This window comes from Camponotus vicinus, unplaced genomic scaffold (genome assembly GCF_025532165.1).
Source record: "Camponotus vicinus isolate PSW18456_S1 unplaced genomic scaffold, iyCamVici1.0 SCAF_1, whole genome shotgun sequence".
NCBI lineage: Eukaryota > Metazoa > Arthropoda > Insecta > Hymenoptera > Formicidae > Camponotus > Camponotus vicinus.
The window spans coordinates 12,017,336-12,037,964 of record NW_028141945.1 but is presented as its reverse complement, the minus strand read 5'-3'; the positions used below and the strand labels follow the sequence as shown (position 1 = coordinate 12,037,964).

Sequence of the window (20,629 nt, the reverse complement as noted above, 5' to 3'; positions counted from 1 at the left end):
GAAATATTACTTCGATTTAATTTCTGATACAATCTCAATAGAGAGGCTTCAGATATTAAATCGAGCTTATAAGTCGGACAAATAAATGCCCCAATAGCCAAGTCTGCTAAAGCAGATCTTGTCAGGTAATCTGTTACAAATTTTTGTCGACAGAAAGATTACAGAATTGATGCAGGTTCTGATATATCATGTGATGTCGGCAGAATGTCAACAGAAATATAACAAAATCTGTTCACATAACTGGACAACAGATTATCAACAGAAACCGAGCAGAACTTGTTGATATAATTGACAGCACATTGATGGCAGAAACTGAACAGGATCTGTGCGGCGCAATTTTGACAGCAGATTAGTAACAAAAATCGAGCAGGATCTGCGCAATGAAATTTGATATCAAATTGTCAGCAGAACCCGAGTAGAGCCTGCTAATGTAACTGACGGCAGATTGATGGCAGAAATGGAACAGGATCTGTGCGGCGAAATTTGATGTCAGATTGCCTGTAGAAACCGAGCAGGATTTGCGCACACAATATCTGATAGCAGATTGACGGCAGAAGCAGAACAGGGTTTGCATGATTCGATAGTTCCTTCGTTTACCGCTATGTGATATACTTTCTCGCAATCAAATCTCTGTCAAAAATATATATAAAGTCGCGATTATTAATAAAAGATCAAAAATATAGTAACTATTTTTATCACTTTAATTTCTGACATCTGATACAAACAGATGAGATTCAGAATATTAAACTGATTGGAATCAATAGGATAAATGGTAAATTATTCATTTACTGCCTATTTGAATCATAAAGCAAGAATTTAATTCTAAATAAATTACATCTCCAGTTTTACAAGTTACATTTACTTTTATCATTTACTTTATTATTAATTTAATTAAATTGAACTAGTCCTTCGTTATGTGAGAATAATTACGATATAACATATATTATTATACATTATGTCATATCAGAAAAAATTGTAATTAATCGATAACTCGCCGATAATACTCTTATTTAGCACCTGTAATAATCAATTTTATTGCATTTATACAACATTAATATAAGTAAGCTCAAATCTTATTCGGTTTCTGCTGTCAATTTGCCATCAGATTGCGTGCGCAGATCCTGCTCGATTTCTGCCGACAATCTGTTGTCAGATAATGTTTACAGATTCTGCTCGGTTTTTGCCGCCAATCGAGCGTCAAGTCATGTTGACAGATCCTGCTGGATTTCTGCTACCAATCTGCTGTCAGATTCTGTGAGCAGGCTCTGTCAGCAGAATATAAGCTGAATGAGGACGCAGTTGATGTCAGTCTGCTGATATACTTTGATTAAATCTCTTACCAGTCTGCCGACATATTGCTAACATTTTGCTTACGGGGTGTCTGGCTACTTAATGAAAATTATTCGTTCGTTATCTATTTAAAATAACAAGTTCAATATACATGTAATATAAATAAAATAAAATTTTTAATATAATAAATATTTAGTAAATATAAATAAAATTTTTAATTTTATATATATTTATTTATATATTTATATATATTTATTTATTTTTATATTTATTATATTTATATTATATTTATGAAATAGATAGAGAGATGAATTGTAGTTTAATATTACTGGCAATAACGAAGAAATATTACTGATATTGAGAAATATTACTGAGATATTACTGATTAAAATAGTCAAAATTATTAACTGATTCTTTCAATAAAATATCACTGATTTACAGTGCTGTACTTATAACTGATGTAATCAGTGACTATTTATTGTTTTTCAGTGATAATACACTAATTCAGTTTTAGAGAGTGCTTTATTCGACAACACTATTAAATATATTATTATGCTAAGAAAAAGACGTCAAAATATGGAACATTTTATGACGTCAAAATGCGGTACATGTCATGACGTCAAGAATAGACAGTGAATGACAGTCAATTTGAAACGTCAAAATGATGTGTGCTTGCTACCTGGGTCGTTATCTATTTAAAATAACAAGTTCAATATACATGTAATATAAATAAAATAAAATTTTTAATATAATAAATATTTAGTAAATATAAATAAAATTTTTAATTTTTTATATACAGGGTGTTCTAAAAAGGTATGTCAAAAATTTAAGGAGATATTCCTCACACCTGAAGGATGAAAAAATGTTATATGGACATAGGTGCGGAAATGCTTATTTCAGGAGTTATGTTGAAAATACTGTTAGCTGTATTACTTACACAAGGAAAAATTTAGGATTAATTATTGTAGACGACAATCGTTTAATTAGGTTTATTTACATTTAGTTTTAATGTGACCTTGAGTATGTTACAATAAATGTTGAAAATGTTCACCATTTTCCTGAATACAAGCAGTGACACGTCGACGCATCGATTCACGGACACGTTCAAAAATGCCACCAATGCGTGATATTCAAGATCTTCGTGACCGTATCACTGCAGGTTGCGAGACAATCCGCTGTACGCCAGGCATTTTTGATCGTGTCCGTGAATCGATGTGTCGACGTGTCACTGCTTGTATTCAGAAAAATGGTGAACATTTTCAACATTTATTGTAACATACTCAAGGTCACATTAAAACTAAATGTAAATAAGCCTAATTAAACGATTGTCGTCTACAATAATTAATCCTAAATTTTTCCTTGTGTAAGTAATACAGCTAACAGTATTTTCAACATAACTCCTGAAATAAGCATTTCCGCACCTATGTCCATATAACATTTTTTCATCCTTCAGGTGTGAGGAATATCTCCTTAAATTTTTGACATACCTTTTTAAAACACCCTGTATATTTATTTATATTTATATATATTTATTTATTTTTATATTTATTATATTTATATTATATTTATGAAATAGATAGAGAGATGAATTGTAGTTTAATATTACTGGCAATAACAAAAGAAATATTACTGATATTGAGAAATATTACTGAGATATTACTGATTGAAATAGTCAAAATTATTAACTGATTCTTTCAATAAAATATTACTGATTTACAGTGCTGTACTTATAACTGCTGTAATCAATGACTATTTACTGTTTTTCAGTGATAATACACTAATTCACTTTTAGAGAGTACTTTATTCGACAACACTATTAAATATATTATTATGCTAAGAAAAAGACGTCAAAATATGGAACATTTTATGACGTCAAAATGCGGTACATGTTATGACGTCAAGAATCTGTGACATTAGGGCTGCGTTCCGATATTCACTGCCAGTACTGAAAATCTATAGTATGCGTGACATAAACTATAGATTCTCAGTACTGGCAGTGAATATCGGAACGCAGCCTAGACCGTCACTTTTACGTCATAAAAACGTCAATTCGTGACGTCAAGAATAGACAGTGGGCGTGTTCCAAAATTCACTGCCAGCGCTGAAAATCTATAGTTCACGTTACGTATATTATATATTTTCAGCACTGGCAGTGAATTTTGGAACATAGGCAGTGAATGACCAATTTGAAACGTCAAAATGACGTGTGCTTGCTACCTGGGTTATCTTGAAACATAAAGCAAAAATTTAATTCTATAAATCAAGCGACGCGGTAGCGTCGAGACGCCAAGTACATAAAAAAACAGACCGAGCATTGAGAGTCATTGTTCTCGATCCGAGCATTGAGAGTCACTGTTCTCGACGCGGCGCTACCAAGTACCTTATCCGGAATTTTGGGTCTTATAAACTTTCGATTAAAATATCTCAAGAACTAAAGTTGTAATCATAAATCTAACGGCACTTTTATTATATAATATGAGTATAGACTTTTGATTGCGACCAGTTTGAATAAGATTGGTGCAGTCAATCCCGAGAAATAATGATCGCATATCAAAATTGTGACATTTTTCGTTTTCCATCATGTTCATTTTCAGGGTGCCTATTACGGTTCTTGAAGCGAGGTGAAAATTACAAAAGTGAACAAATTTACTAGATTTCGACAAATGAAATTGTAGATACTCTAGTAAATTTCCTCACTTTTGTTATTTTCACTTCGTTTCAAAAACCGTAATAGGCCCCCAGGTTCAGACTCACGTACATATGCTCGCACGCACACACGTAAAGCGAGTTTGTTCCTCAAGGCGCGTTTGCAGCGCTCATATCGATTACTCTGTCGAGTGTGCAAATACGCCTTAAGAAATAAGATTAAATGTATATGTGCGTGCATACACGTGTAATACGTGTGTATGTGTGTGCATACGTGTGAAAGATTAATTTATCGTATAGTAATTTTCAAAAATCACCCCTTGGGATATGGAAATTAATATCTCAGCAACGTAAACATATGGAACTTATTTGATTAAATAAAATTTTTTAAAAAATAATTGTCATATAATAACAATTTTGAAAAATAGTAATAATTTAGAAACAATCCCTTGAGGGTGAAATCTAATATTTCAGAAACGGTGCACCATAAAAATATAAAACTTGTACTGTTAGTTAAAATTTCTACAAAGATTAATTTAACGTATAATAATAATTTCTAAAAACCACCCCTTGGGGGTGAAATCTAATATTCCAAAAACGGTGCACCACAAAAATATAAAACCTGTACTATTAGTTATGACTTGTAGAAAGACTAATTAAGCGTATAATAATAATTTTTAAAAACAACCCCTTGGGGGTGAAATCTAATATTTCAGAAACGGTGCACCACAAAAATATAAAATCTGTACTGTTAGTTATGACTTGTAGAAAGACTAATTAAGCGTATAATAACAATTTTTAAAAACCACCCCTTGGGGGTGAAATCTAATATTTCAGAAACGGTATACCACAAAAATATAAAACCTGTGCCGTTAGTTAAGGTTTCTACAAAGACTAATTAGCGTATAATAATAATTTTTAAAAACCACCCCTTAGGGGTGAAATCTAATATTTCAGAAACGGTGCACCACAAAAATATAAAACCTGTACTATTAGTTATGACTTGTAGAAAGACTAATTAAGTGTATAATAACAATTTTTAAAAACCACCCTTTGGAAGCGAAATCTAATATTTCAGAAACGATGCACCACAAAAATATAAAACCTGTACTATTAGTTATGACTTGTAGAAAGACTAATTTAGCGTATAATAATAATTTTTAAAAACCACCCCTTGGGGGTGAAATCTAATATTTCAGAAACGGTACACCACAAAAATATAAAACCTGTACTATTAGTTATGACTTGTAGAAAGACTAATTAAGCGTATAATAACAATTTTCAAAAACCACCCCTTGAGGGTGAAAACTAATATCAGAAACGGTATACCACAAAAACATAAAACTTGTGCCGTTAGTTAAGGTTTCTACAAAGATTAATTTAGCGTATAATAATAATTTCTAAAAACCACCCCTTGTGAATGAAACTTAATATTTCAGTAACGATATACCACAAAAACATAAAACCTGTGCCGTTAGTTAAGGTTTCTACAAAGACTAATTTACCGTATAATAACAATTTTTAAAAACCACCCCTTGGGGGTGAAATCTAATATTTCAGAGACGTAGAGTCACAAAAATATAAAACCTATGCCGTTAGTTGAGGTTTCTACAAAGACTAATTTAGCGTATAATAATAATTTTTAAAAACCACCCCTTGGAGGTGAAATCTAATATTTTAGAAACGGTGCACCACAGAAATATAAAATCTGTACTGTTAGTTATGACTTGTAGAAAGACTAATTTACCGTACAGTAACAATTTTCAAAAATAAAATATTATCCCTAAAAATAATTTACTAATATTTTCCCCCAAAAAATAATTTACAGGAAGCATATAAAATTTGACAAAAAGGTGTGAAATCCCTCTAAAAAAAACCTTGCAAAGGTAAAAAAAAATACGCCAAGTACATAAAAAATATTTCGCTTTGTATACAACAAAACGTTTAATAAAAAAAATGTCCCTAAGAATAATTTACAAAAATTCTCCCCCAAAAATTAATTTGTAGAAAGGATATAAAATTTTACAAAAAGATGTGATATCCCTCTAGAAAAAACTTTACAAAGGTTAAAAAAATACGCCAAGTACATAAAAAATATTCTACCTTATATGCAACAAAATGTTTAATGAAAAAAGTCCTAAAAATAATTTATAATAATTTTCCCTTACAAAACCATTTTTCTGAAAAACAAAACCTCAACAAATAATTATCATAAAAAAATATAAAAAAATAAAATATCAAAACTAAATAGGAAATCAATAATTACTATTAGCCAAGTACCTAAGAGCAATTTGCAAATTTGATATAATACTTGCCATGAAATCAACTTTACATTGTAGAAATATTATACATAAATTCTTCCTAAAAAATTAAAACGCATTTTATATTTATTCAGACAAACTTGATTTTTAAAATATTTAAAATCAACACTAAATGAGAATTAGGATTCTTTTAATTCCTAAAACATTTTTTATATAATGTATATAATTTAAAAAAAAAACGTTTTACGCAAGTTTTAAATCGCACAGTCTTTAAATCGAAGTAAGTTATGAAAACTTGGCGTGCCCGGATCGTTTACATTATAAACAAATATATCCCCAATAAAATGTAAAATCTTAGACATTATACAATTAAATATTAAATCTGTACTTGATTACGATCCGGGCACGCCAAGTTTTCATAACTTACTTCGATTTAAAGACTGTGCAATTTAAAACTTGCGTAAAACGTTTTTTTTTTAAATTATATACATTATATAAAAAATGTTTTAGGAATTAAAAGAATCCTAATTCTCATTTAGTGTTGATTTTAAATATTTTAAAAATCAAGTTTGTCTGAATAAATATAAAATGCGTTTTAATTTTTTAGGGAGAATTTATGTATCATATTTCTACAATGTAAAATTGATTTCATGGCAAGTATTATATCAAATTTGCAAATTGCTCTTAGGTACTTGGCTAATAGTAATTATTGATTTCCTATTTAGTTTTGATATTTTATTTTTTTATATTTTTTTATGATAATTATTTGTTGAGGTTTTGTTTTTCAGAAAAATGGTTTTGTAAGGGAAAATTATTATAAATTATTTTTAGGACTTTTTTCATTAAACATTTTGTTGCATATAAGGTAGAATATTTTTTATGTACTTGGCGTATTTTTTTAACCTTTGTAAGGTTTTTTTTTAGAGGGATAAATTATTTTTCAAATTTTATAAGGCAAATTTAATTACTTTCACCATTTACTTTACTATTAATTTAATTAAATTAAATTAGTCTCCTTCACTATATGTGAGATATATAATTACGATATAACATATGTTACATATATGTTATGTTAGAAGAAAATTATAATTAATTGATAACTCGCCGATAATACTCTTATTTAGCACGTGTAATAATCAATTTTATTGCATTTATATAACATTAATATAAATAAGTACAAATCTTGTTTCTGCTGTCAATTTACCAGTAGATTGCGTGCGTAGATTCTGCTCGTTTTTACCGCTAATCTGCTGTGAGCAAGTTTTGTTAGCAAATCGTAAGACTATTCCGAACATAACGGATGCCACTCTGCTAGCAACTTTTGTGGAAATCTGTCACCAATCTACAAATCTGGTAAATTGCGCGCATTTTGCTTACCGGGATACTTGCTCAATTTCTTCTTTTTTAAATTTATATTCTATTTTATTTTTCTTAACTATTTCACTTGTTGAATCTTTTTAACCTTCCACCAAAATTATTATTATATAAAGTATAGTGTCTTATAAATTGGTTTGCTTTTTCTTTATTCTTCTTTGTTATATATCCAATCTCAGCAACTTAAATTGTGAATTTAGTTGTGATTAAGTCCTCTCCGATATTATTAGATTAATGAACGGAAGCAAACTAAATTTTATACTCACATTCAAGAATGTGAACATTGGCTGCGTTCAGCAGAAAAAGCATTTTAGTAAGCGTGATGTTTTGTGCGTGTCAGCAGTATATGATTTCTGCTGAACGAAAATGCTTTATTAATTGTATGTTAATATACATATTATTGAGGAATTATTAATTCATAATAATTTTCATTGCAAAATGTAAGGCCTCGCATGTTTGAGGTATGTATATAACGAGATGTATAACACTGTTAAAAGATCTTTGTGTTTAATATTGATATATTTAAATATATAAAAAACAACTTTTCAAAATATTTGAATAATAAAAATGAAATGAGATACACATACAGTAAATGTATACAGTCTTTTAAACCTTTCGTACCTCCGGGACATATATGTCCCACCTACGAAAAAATTCATAACTTTTAAACAAATAATCCTATCGACTTCTACCTTGGCTTCTTTTAAAGAAGAAGGTTCAAGCTATCTGTAAAAAAATGGCGCACTTTGAAATGTAATGTTTACAGTACAATATATAATTATCTAAACTTTGCAAAAAATCAAACTTAGAAAATAAAGATTAACCGCATATTAATTGAAAAATCATAAAATTTATGCGTTAATTATAAACTTAAAGTTTTATTTAAATGTGATTATAACTTTATTATGATAAATATTATAATAATTTATATGTGTAATCAAAGTCAGATGACGCGTGCGACGGACATCTAAGTCTCGCGGCAGATGCGCGGCTTGTAAAAAAAATGTATAACAACGCTATGAGTCGAACGTGTGTGTGTATATTCAGGAAAAAACATAATATATATTTTAAAAAAATCAAAATAAAATCAAAGCTTATATTTTAAATATATTGATATTTAAGCTTTTCATTGTCGCCATCTTGAATCTGCCATTTGGAATTTAAATTTTGATGGTAAATTTGGAATCAGCACCCCCAAAAACCTGTAAAACTGTTTTCATATGAAATCATCTCTTTTAGGAAAGCCCTTTTACGAAAGGGTTAAACTAATATATAATTTGATATTTTGTATTACAGGCATTGCTTAATGTAATTGCAAACAATATGGAAAATGTCAATGTAGATATTTCTAAAAAATTAATGTTTACAATTATATTGATAGAACCAGAGAGCTTTTTAATTGCTGGCGACAGATTTTGCCTCTGGCAAAAAGCATTGGACATCAAATTTTTAAAAGTATTATGAATATTTTAGCACAATTATAATGCCCTAGTATAAATAATGGCCAACTATAACAGAATGTCAATTATCTTATGAGATACATTCTTAATTTATTCATCTTATGTGTACATATTGAAATTAATATAATATATAATTATATGAGCTGTTCGCTAAAGCGATTAATTCTATTTTTTTAATTTACTTCCATTTTTTAAATTTAACTTCATTTTTTGAATTTAACTCAATTTTTTAAATTTAACTTCATTTTTTGAATTTACCTCCATTTTTTGAATTTTTTAAAATTTTAATGCCAAAACACTTGATTGATCAATTAAGTGTTTTGGCATTAAAATTTTAAAAAATTCAAAAAATGGAGTTAATCGCTAATATGGTATTTACTTTATAGGTATATAGTACACTCCCCCCCACACACACATCACACACACACACACACTACCACACACGCACGTACTGCTTAACGTTTATTTGGCCAGTTGAAAATAAGGCTTTTTGATTGGTCAATTACAGCCCCCTGCAACTCCTATTATATTCATATATGCCTACGTGACCCCGCTTAGCACGCCGTTCGTAGTTCCCATTCAGTGGCGCTGTTAGTCTTGTACATTTCCCCCGCTTCCTTCACTCCCTTCACTCCCGCTCGTCATCACGCCACTTGTTCTATTTTGCGTTTTTTTTTTTTTTTTAAGTGTTTCCGGCCTGTCGGTCATCTCACACATATGCTATATTGCTGTGGATAGTATCCTATATATTAGAGAGTGTAATAAAAAATAGATTAACATATACAGGGTGTTAAAAAAGTATCGCATACGCTCAGTGCCATCCGATAGAGAAGGAGAATTTAAGAAAAAATGTCTAATACAATTTTTCGATCCCATGAATAATTTCGCCGCAATTAATTATTGTAATCAGTTAATCAGCGCGGAGCTACAAGAGGAAGCCAGGGGCGAAGCGCGCGAAGTCTGCGGCGCGATGGCTACCGCGCTCATACCATGCTCTCGTACCGAGCGGAGGGAAAGTACTTGCGATCTATTTATTTATTTTACTCACCTTCTTTTTGATAAGAGTAACAAAATAATTTACAGGAACAATCATCACGTAAAAATTCGCGTGATTCTAATATATCACGATACAAACTTTGTTAATTTAATGAAAAAATTTATTTTTAATAAGTAAGAAGGCAAGATAATTTAATTAATATTTTCAGTTAACATTTTAAAAAATGAGTTAAAGAGGATTAATTTTCGCTTCTTCATTTATGTATTTATTTATAGTGTCTTTGATAGAAAGGCCGCCATAGGCAATTATTTTGGTAAGGGTGTTTCTGGCCAGATAACCAGCCCTGTCAGCCATGGTCATGACTTTGGATTCGGCCGTTATGACATTTGTAGGGGTTGAATTTCTATATCCAAGGGCAGTTCTCAGGCCCATATATTGGGCTCGCTCAATTTTAAGACGATTATCTCCTCTAGTAGGTATAAAGATGTATGACCCATAATCAGCAATAGATCTGATTAGGCTTTTATATAGCATAAGGGACGTGTTGACCTCCAGACCTCTGCTGACCCTGTTGAAGAATTTAAACATGGAGTTAGCGTTTATCATTCTATCTTTAACTTCGTTGCATTGTTTAGTGAAAGATAAGTCCACGTCAAACCATATGCCAAGAAATTTGGCGTGTCGTTCTAGTCCTATTTTAATATTATTTATGTTGATATAGATATTTTTATTTATGTGACCGTTTTTATTGAAGAGGAGTATAACTGTCTTCTTTGATTGTAGCGTAAGACCCAAGTCATCCAGGTTATTTCTCATACAATAAATAGCTTTCTCTATATCAGAAATCATTTTATCGATTTCTGTCAATGAACAGTACATCACCACATCATCCGCAAACTGGAGGCTCCTGATGGAAGGCGGGACACCGCAGTCCACCAGATTGGTGTAAAAATCATACAAAATCGGGCTAAGGACTGCACCTTGCGGGAGCCCCTTGTATGTAAGTTTACTAACAATGCATTCCGACTCTACAATGAACCTGACCCTCCTGCAATACATCCATTGCTCGACAAATTGTGTGATCCTGCTAGGGCAATTTTCATTTATTAGCTTATTGATGAGAACCCGGTAAAGTACATTGTCGTACGCTGATGATATATCCAGAAAAGCTGCCATGGTATTTTTTATATTGAAAAAGCCCGTCCTCACAAAGGTAGTGAGTTCTATTAGACTCTCCGCACAGGATCTTCCTCTTCTGAAGCCGTTTTGTTTTTGATTGAATTTATCGTTATATTCTGCCCACCAATTGAAACGTTCAGCGATGATCCGTTCCATGAGCTTGCCAAAACACGAAGACAGAGCTATTGGTCTAACTCTCTCTTTGTCCTTCTTATCTATAAAAATTATTTGGTAATCACTCCAGTCTGGAGGTGCAATACCGCTATTGAAGATGCTGTTGAAAATAGAAGAAATTAGATCAATATATTCGGCAGGGAGAAGTTTTATCATTTTATATTCAATACCGTCAAGACCCGGGGATGAGTTTTTTTTTAAGTTCATTACGGCTCTAATAACTTCATCTCTAGTAATGTAATTATTCAGATCATTATATGTGTTGATATTCGAATCAGTATTTTGTATCTGATCCGATTGGCTCACTACAATTCTGGGGTCTTCTACCCAGTCTGGAGATATTTCTGCGATAGTTTTCATAATGGCCGCCCTGCGGTCATTGTTTTGCCATTTGTTCCATGTTATATTTTGGAATGATTTTTTTAAAACTTTCATTTTTTTCCAAACATAGGATAGACTAGTGTATTTGTTGATGCTGTTGATGAATTCAATAAAATTCTTCTTTTTTTTTGAATTGATGGTTTTGGTGGCAATTGCTCGTGCTTTCTTATACTCTATAAAATCCTTATATGATCCCGATTGTAGGAATCTCCTTAAATTTGTAAGTCTATTTGCAATGGCATTAGAACACTCAGAGTCCCACCATTCTACCGGGTTGTTGTTGTAATTAAGTAGCTCATCTTTGTTTTTTGAGCGGGTACGAGTGGAGTCTCCGTAGCTGGTTTTCTTGTTGGCTTTGATCACGGCTTCCCTCATGTCTTCGGTCAGTGCTTTATATGTTTCTAGGTGTCCGTTCGGGTTCGTATTTTCTTTAAATTCAGCATATCTATTCCATTTGTCACTCATAGTATCAATGTAATTTGGCCAGTCGGTGTTTTTAGTGAATATCCTATTTGTGATTTTCCTATAAGGGATAGGATTAAAAGAGGTGAAAGTGACTTCGATGGGATGATGGTCGGATCCCCAGGTGTCAGAGATCATCTTATATTCTATATTGTTTACAAGATCTGGAGTAACCAAAATAAGATCTAGATTAGAGGATCGTTGTCCCGGAGCACCGCGTCTTGTGACAGTGTCACGGTTGATTATATAAAAATCCATGTCATAACTTATTTCCGCGAGCGCTGCTCCGTTCCTATCTGTATTAGAGCAATTCCAGGAAACGTTGTGAGAATTAAAATCACCTACAATAACTGTGCGGAAGTCCAAAAATTGTCCAAAGAACCGGGACCAATTATTTCTTGTCTCTGTGAATCCAGGTCTTCTATAGACAACAATTAGGTTGTAGTCACCAGTGGTGCTCTTGATTTTGATACCACACGCTTCAGAATTGGTTAAGTAATGATCTATTTTAAAATGAGTGACTGATAGAGATTTACGGGTCATGATGATCACTCCTCCCGATCTTGCTAGATGTGGAAGACTGTTATCTTGTCTAAGAATATTAAATCCTGGGAACTTAAATCTATCTGTGTCCATAAGATGAGATTCGATAATAAGAATAACATCATAATTTTTAGCGTAGTTAGTTAATTCCCATTTTTTATTTTTAATTCCTCTAGCGTTCCATACTAAATTTTTTAAGAACATAGTTATTTTAAAAGTATTCTTATTACTTGTAAGAGATCCTTTATTTTTACTTTTTTAATATAGCATAATTCCTGTATAGACTGAAAATCCTCCGAGGTCATATCACTATCTTTTGCTGGGTCATAGCATGTCGTCAGGGGCTCATTTTGATTGTCCAAAGTTAATTCCCTGTTATCTTCCGTGTTATTTGTTTTTTTTTCTTTGTCAATATTGTTAGTTTTAATATCTCTTGTGAGAATGCCTCTGTTTGTTTTTGAAATATCTTGTGCTCGTGTGTCGAATTGTTTATAATAGTTGAAAGATTTTTGTCCATGATTATTATTATTAGCTATCTAATAGCTTGTTTTTTCTTTGATGAATAGGTACCTTAATATTTGTAGATTGAAAATTTTCTCTTGATCTTGTTATAGATGAATATATATCGGCAGGATGTCGGACATACCGAGTAGAAATATGTAATGACGGCCATGCTGCAGGTTCCTTCCAGGGATCTTGATACTCCTTATTGCCTTCTTTTAGGGAGAGTTTAGCTTCGTATGCAGAGATGCCTCTTTCCGCAACTATCCTGTTAATATTTCTGTTGAGGTCAAAAAGGTGACAACCCTTGTGTATTGCTGTGTGATTTTCACCACAGTTGATACATTTGGGGTTTTCGTTACATGTACCATGAAATTCTTTGCCGCAGACAACACATAGTTTATTATTTTTTCGACAATATTGTCTAAAATGTCCAAATTTATAACAGTTATAGCATTGTTTGACAGTTGGTATATATGGTCTTATGTTGAGATACGTTAAGCCATTGTAGATATTAACTCTAGTTGGAAGATCAGATCCTTTAAAGGTTATAATTATATTGTTTGTGTTGATTCTTTTAGTGGAGTTGTCTGCAGCGATGAACTTCTTCTTTGTCATACGCTCTATGGATATAATTTTATCCTTATTGTCTATCGCATTAATTAGTTTAAGTAGGGACATGTCCCAGTCAGTAATAACTCCTTTTTTAAAAGCAACTCTATATGGTATTGTCAAACTTACATCGGATTGTTGATTTAGTGAAGCGCCATATGTATCGAGTAATTCATTGGCTTCTTTAGAGTTATTATATGTTAAATCAGCAGTGCAGAATCCTGTCTTCGTCACTTTAATTGGTTTATATTTCCATTCAGATGCTACATCAATAATTCTTAGATAATTTCTATTTCCTCTGTCAGAACATTTGTTAGCATTCAGTTTAGCATTTAAAATGAATTCACCGTTGTGGTCCTTGTTATATTTACTGTTGAAATTTTTGAGATTAGGATTTGTTTCTCTATTGTTTGTTTTAATGAAATTATTTTGTATTTTAAAGAATTTTTCTATTATTTCATTTTCAGGTTGGTTGCTGAGACTTACATTTGTCTGTTGAGAGGACGAATCTTTAGGGGAGAGGGAGGGAGAGGGATTTATATTGGGATTTATGTCGACGTCCATATTATTCTCATCGTCTGTATAGTTGTTATTATTATTTTTTTTTTCGTGACTATCCCTATCGTCAATGGTATTTACAAGGTTGTCTTTTTTTTTTAAAACTGTATTATCCTTCGTTATATCGTTTGTAGCTTTACGTTTCCCCGTTGTGACTTTATTACTATTAAATTGTTGACTAAATTTATCAAAACTATCTTCCGATATATATTCTATTGATTTAAATTGCTTATTATTTGTTTTATTATCGTATGACATACTTACTTCTTTATCAATGCCAGAGAGGAATATATTATGGCTGCACTCACCGAGGATCGAACGTTCCAGAATTTGGTTAACCTTAACATGACCAGTCTCCCGGTCAAAAGCCGGGAGAGTGGAAGGGCCTCGCGGCCCTGACTCCTCCTTTTCACTCAGGGTCGCAGAGCGTTTAGAAAACTGTATATCTATGCCCAAAATTGTGAGAACCAGCAGAATTATACCGAAAGTTTTAATATAAATTGTAAGAGCTCTCCACTTAGAGTCCAGACACACGTGCCAGCTCAACCGGAAGTCCTTCTATTTTGCGTACAGTGTATATAGGTTAGAGTGGAGTAAAGTGAAACCAGTGAAACCAGTGAAACTTCTGAAGTTTTTTTTTGTGTATTATTTCATAATGCCTGCGTGTGCGGTGCCCGGGTGTCATTCAGGGAACCCGTCGAATTTGGAAAAGAATCATCTTTTCCGAGTTCCAAGGGACCCTGAAATGCGAAAATTGTGGAATATTGCATTTAAACCGTCAGGCAGTAGAATAAGACCTGAACAATTAGTTTGCGATAAACATTTTCATCCGGATGAAATATTGTGGCAGCGTACCCTAGTAGGTCCTGATGGGACAGTACTCGGTATTGTAAGTTTCCGTATTTTTATATTTCATACTATTGAACCGTTTGTATTGTTGTTTTATTTACTCTACTCTACTTTCTTATATTCTTGCAGTCACCATATTCAGTTCCAAGACTCAAAAAAGGTACCGTACCATCTACATTTTCATGGACGACAGAGGTAGCTAGACCACCGGCAGATGCATTGCCTAACGACATTGCAAACCCCTGGTGAAAATTAAACGCTTCTCGAAGTGTCAAAGAAGCGTAAACGAACAGAATAAACGCTTCTTAGAAGCTTCATTGACTTCCCATTAACTCTTCGCGATTTTAAATCTTCATGCATATTTCTCGAACGCTCCATAAAGTGTGTACGAAGCATTCCGTTACGCTTCCCTTACGCTTTAATATTTTATGTTTTCCTTTACGTTTCCCAAACGCTCCATAAAATGTGAACGAAGCACTCCGATACGTTTCCCACACACTTCAATGATTGACATTTAGAAACTCTTCATTTACACTTTCTAAACGCTCCATAAAATGTGAACGAAGCACTCCAATACGCTTCCCGCACACTTCAATGATTGACATTTTAGGAACTCTTCATTTACACTTCCTAAACGCTCCATAAAATGTAAACGAAGCACTCCAATACGCTTCCCGTACATTCAATGATTGACATTTTAGAAACTCTTCATTTACACTTCCTAAACGCTCCATAAAATGTGAACGAAGCACTCCAATACTCTTCATATACACTTCAATGATTGATTGACTTAGAAACTCTTCATCCACATTTCTTCAACGCTTAAACACTGCACAAAACATGTATGAAATACTTTCCTTACACTTTAACAATTTAAAGAAATATTTTTAAGGACGTCAAAGTTTCGCGCGAGCACGCAAGGATCTATTAGTTCGTTCGTTTACCGTTACGTGACGTGCGATGCGCTATCTTTCTCGTATTAAGTTTAGTTAAGAAAATTATATAAAGTTTACAAAGAGTAACAAATAAGATTAAAGATATACTTCAATTTAATTTCTGATCTCGATGCAGTTTCAGATATTAAATTGATTTTATAAGTCGGACAAGTAAATGTCTGGCGAATAAACGAACATAATCCGTTTATTACCTATTTAAAATGTAAAGTGCAATATTAACGGTACAGTATAAATGTAGTAGAGTATAAACATTTCATTCGTATTCGCCAATATTTTTGTTGACATTTCATTTACGTTCTTTAAAAATTATATTAGATATTTCCCTGGCGAAAATAAATATCAGAGCGTAAGTCGAATGTAAGGAAAGAGTAACAGAAGTGTAAACGAAGCTTCTAGGAGGCGTAAATTGAAACAACGAAACGTAAATGAAGCGTTAACACTTCGTTTACGTTTCGTTGTTTCAATTTACGCCTCCTATAAGCTTCGTTTACACTTCTGTTACTCTTTCCTTACGTTCGACTTACGCTCCGTTATTTATTTTCGCCAGGGTTCATTCATGTTTGTCGGAGATTTCGATAACGTTTCGTTTACGTTCCTTAAGGAGTTTGATGACGCTCCGTTTACATTTGAAGGATATTTCGTTCACACTTGTCGGAGAGTTTGATGACGCTTCGTTAACGCTTTTCTAACACTTAATAGCCGCTTTCTTTACGTTCCGATGTTTCAATTTACGCCTTTTAATAGCTTCGTTTACGCTTCCGTCACTTTTCCGTTACATTAGATTTACTCTCCAATTCATGCTTTGTTAACGCTCGGTTTACATTTTATTTTCGCCAGGGTTTGATTACACGGAATTAATTATACTTAATTATCAAATAACTGCACTTATAAACAATGATCGATATTATATATATATTTATAATAAATAAATAATAATAAATATAAGCATTAATGTATATCATGTATATGTAATATAAGTGCGACAAATTTTCGCGAGCATGCGCAATGGCCGAAATGCACAAGATCAATAGCGCCACGTAGTGAACATTGGCTGCGTTCAGCAGAAGAAGCTGCTTTGCAACTGTTGTAAAATTCGTGAGCTTGATTGGCGTATGCTCTTAATTTTGACTGAATCTAAGAGCATACACCAATCAGATTTACGAATTTTACAACAGTTGCAAAGCAGCTTTTCCTGCTGAACGCAGCCATTGTGGCAACTTTGGGAACGGCGATGCTAAGAGGGGTAGCAAATGAATAGGAGTTGCAGGTGGCTGGTCAATTATGTTGATTACTCTAGGCACCGGTTGATATGAGTGGTTGTGTCCAGTCATACTGTGTGCAATGAATAAATGGCCGCGTTCAGCGGATTCAACAGTTGGGCAACATGACTAGATTTTCCGATGTAATTCGACGCTGATTGGTCGGACCTGAAAGTAGAAACCAATCATATTCGATTGCTACTTAGCGGTTGAGTCTGCTGAATGCGGCCAATGTTAAACAAGGATAAAATGATATCCGGGTACACTGCTAAGTAGCAATCGAACGTGATTGGTTTCTACTTTCAGGTCCGACCAATCAGCGTCGAATTACATCGGAAAATCTAGTAATGTTGCCCAACTGTTGAGTCCGCTGAATGCGGCCATTCGGTGAACAACAAGGATAAAATGATACCCGGGGGGCACTCGGGTGATGTTTCCGAACGCAGCCCTGGAGCATCACTGGTCACAACACGTGTTTGATTCTCGCTTTTTCCAACTCTTCCCGCTTCCGTTTCTGAAAGCTTGTGTATGGTTTTACAATTTTTGATCCAAATATCCATTCAATCCACTTAAATAAAGACATGTTCAAAGAATTGCGACTTTTCTATCGATTTTAATATTAGTTAATTATTATATTTTCTTATGATTAACATTTATATAAAAGTTTGCAAAAATGATAGTTTCTTTCACGGTTTACTTAACCTCATCAGCTGATTTGTTATAGTATAGTTTTTCTGAAATAATCGATTATTATTACAGATAAAAGCAAATAACTCCAGAAAATGGCCAAGTCGAAGAATCACACAAATCATAATCAGAGTAAGTATACAATTTTATGATTAATTGTAAGTTATGTTTCTGAAATATTGAAGTATCCTAACCAAGATGTGTATAATTTTTTAACATTCTTGAGATGATATTAAGTGGAATAAAATATATAATACATCTCACAAATTGAACAAGTTTTTGCCGATTGTTGATTTTTGTTTTTTTGTAGATCGTAAAGCTCATCGTAATGGCATCAAGAAGCCTAAAAGGTACAGACACGAATCCACACTTGGTGTAAGTTTTATATTTAAATGAATTCTATCATGTCTTTATATACTTAAATGTTTTATATTTCCTATAATACTTAATCAAATCAAAATGATCTAAAATATGCAAAATATTATTTACAATTAGTAAAAAATACAAACATGTTGATATTTAATGTAACTTATTATGTGGTATTTATTTTTAAAAATTAAATTTATTTTCATATTATTTATTTTAAAATTATATCTAATCTTTCTTCATGTCATTTATTTATTTTAAAATTAAATCTTATTTTTTATGTTCACATTTTTCAGATGGATTTGAAGTTTCTGAGGAATCAGCGCTTTGCCAAGAAGCATAATCTTAAACCAAAGGCTCAGTTAAAGAGGGCAGAGCAGCGCAAAGCTCTTCGTGAAGCTAAGAATAAGAAATAAATTTGTAAACTATAATGTGATTTTATTAAAATATATTTAAAAAAAACAAATCTCTTTTACCCTACATTTCTGTATCTTTGAGTTTTATATCTTTATACAATTCATTCTAGATAAAATTTACATATGTATATATAGAATAATTTTGAAACGTAAATTTTGTAGATATAAAATAAGAATGACTTGAAATATCGCGGATCCTATACATTATTCATCGTTTTGTACATACTTTATGTGGTCTTAGCACTTTCATAAAATTTACAGTTACAATGAACCAATATGGCCGCAAAACAGGTTGAAATAGAAACGTGCGATTTTCCCACGAAATTAAAAATAAATAATTCGACGAGGCCGAAGAGGATTCTATTGTTCAGCGGCAAGAGGAAGTCTGGAAAGGATTACATCACCGATAATTTGCATCAAAGGTATTATCTACAGTACATCTATAGTATTTTTAATAAATAATAATGCAGACACTTCAATAAAAATTTTACATAAAGTAATATATATATATTTTTTTAAATAAAATCACACACATATTAGAAATATATTTTTTATATCAGAAATATATTTTATATATTAGAAATATACTTTTTAGCTTTTATTTAGAATTGATTGTTTTCACAATAAAAATAGAAATAATATCTTGAGTAAAATCTATATTAATTTCAGGATTGGCTCGCAAAGGAGTATAATTATACGATTATCAGGACCTATAAAAACACACTGGGCGAAATCCTTGAATCTTGATATTAATCAATTATTGGGAGATGGAGAGTACAAGGAAAAATATCGACTTGAGATGGTTAAATGGGGAGAGGATATGCGAAGGAAAGATTATGGCTACTTTTGTCGTGCTGCTATTGATATGTATGATGGTACAGCGAGCTTTTTATTATATTTTCTTATATTTTCATTATATTATAGTTAGGATATACATGAAAGATTTAAATTTTTTTATACAAAACAATGCATCTAAATAAACATTCTCTTCGCAGCATGGAATAAGTCAGTGTGGATAATAAGCGATGTCAGGAGAAAAACTGACATCAAGTGGTTTATGGAAAATTTTAGAGATTTATGTAAAAATATACATATGGTTTGCTCTGAGGAAGTTAGACAAAAACGTGGCTGGATCTTTACACCAGGTAAGGAAACAAAAAACCATAATATAATAATTTCAATGACTCATACTCTTGAAAATAAATTACTAATCATATATAATATCATTTATAATTACAGGTATAGATGATTCAGAAACAGAATGTGATTTAGACGATGTGAATAATTGGGATTTATTGTTGGAGAACAATAATAATAGCGATACAGAAGCTATACTGCAACAGTTATTAGGACTAGTTAGTTAGTAGAAATTTTTTTTATTCTGTCAAATGCACAATAAACAATGTTTCATTACTTTATTTCCTTGAGCGATGAAGTTTTTATAAGATTATTCTTAATAGTCTAATAATTATTATAGATAATTCAGAAACAGGGTGTGATTTAGACAATGTGAATAATTGGAATTTATTGTTAGAGAACAATAACAATAGCGATACAGAAGCTAAACTGCAACAATTGTTAGAACTAGTTAGTTAGCAGAAATTTTTTTATTCTGTCAAATGCACAATAAACAATGTTTCATTACTTTGTTTCCTTGA

At 32.0% G+C, this 20,629-nt stretch overlaps 3 protein-coding genes across 3 annotated transcripts; all 3 read left to right on the top strand.

The window, feature by feature from the left end:
- Positions 1-14,812: 14,812 nt before the first annotated feature.
- On the top strand, positions 14,813-15,536 carry LOC145977632 (uncharacterized). Its single transcript, XM_083109713.1, has 2 exons — positions 14,813-15,327; positions 15,417-15,536. Exons 1-2 carry the CDS (start codon positions 15,094-15,096, stop codon positions 15,534-15,536), a joined length of 354 nt encoding a protein of 117 aa, XP_082965839.1. The 5' UTR covers positions 14,813-15,093.
- Positions 15,537-17,875: 2,339 nt separating this feature from the next.
- On the top strand, positions 17,876-19,035 carry Rpl29 (ribosomal protein L29). The gene is made up of 4 exons (XM_083105131.1): positions 17,876-18,028; positions 18,262-18,321; positions 18,500-18,564; positions 18,852-19,035. The coding sequence occupies exons 2-4, from the start codon at positions 18,285-18,287 to the stop codon at positions 18,969-18,971; spliced, it is 222 nt and encodes a 73-aa protein (XP_082961257.1). The 5' UTR covers positions 17,876-18,028; positions 18,262-18,284; the 3' UTR covers positions 18,972-19,035.
- Positions 19,036-19,110: 75 nt separating this feature from the next.
- Positions 19,111-20,629, top strand: Pmvk (Phosphomevalonate kinase). Its single transcript, XM_083105124.1, has 5 exons — positions 19,111-19,393; positions 19,641-19,846; positions 19,967-20,116; positions 20,211-20,330; positions 20,449-20,629. The coding sequence occupies exons 1-5, from the start codon at positions 19,248-19,250 to the stop codon at positions 20,565-20,567; spliced, it is 741 nt and encodes a 246-aa protein (XP_082961250.1). The 5' UTR covers positions 19,111-19,247; the 3' UTR covers positions 20,568-20,629.

Excerpts from the sequence above, each read along its gene's own strand:
- Pmvk (XM_083105124.1), top strand. The coding sequence starts at position 19,248 with ATGGCCGCAAAACAGGTTGAAATAGAAACGTGCGATTTTCCCACGAAA. Across the intron at positions 19,394-19,640 it reads ACCGATAATTTGCATCAAAG|GATTGGCTCGCAAAGGAGTA; the intron begins GTATTATCTACA and ends TATTAATTTCAG. Across the intron at positions 20,331-20,448 it reads ACAGTTATTAGGACTAGTTA|ATAATTCAGAAACAGGGTGT; the intron begins GTTAGTAGAAAT and ends TAATTATTATAG.
- Rpl29 (XM_083105131.1), top strand. The coding sequence starts at position 18,285 with ATGGCCAAGTCGAAGAATCACACAAATCATAATCAGA. Across the intron at positions 18,322-18,499 it reads TCACACAAATCATAATCAGA|ATCGTAAAGCTCATCGTAAT; the intron begins GTAAGTATACAA and ends GTTTTTTTGTAG. Across the intron at positions 18,565-18,851 it reads GACACGAATCCACACTTGGT|ATGGATTTGAAGTTTCTGAG; the intron begins GTAAGTTTTATA and ends CACATTTTTCAG.
- LOC145977632 (XM_083109713.1), top strand. The coding sequence starts at position 15,094 with ATGCCTGCGTGTGCGGTGCCCGGGTGTCATTCAGGGAACCCGTCGAAT. Across the intron at positions 15,328-15,416 it reads ATGGGACAGTACTCGGTATT|TCACCATATTCAGTTCCAAG; the intron begins GTAAGTTTCCGT and ends ATATTCTTGCAG.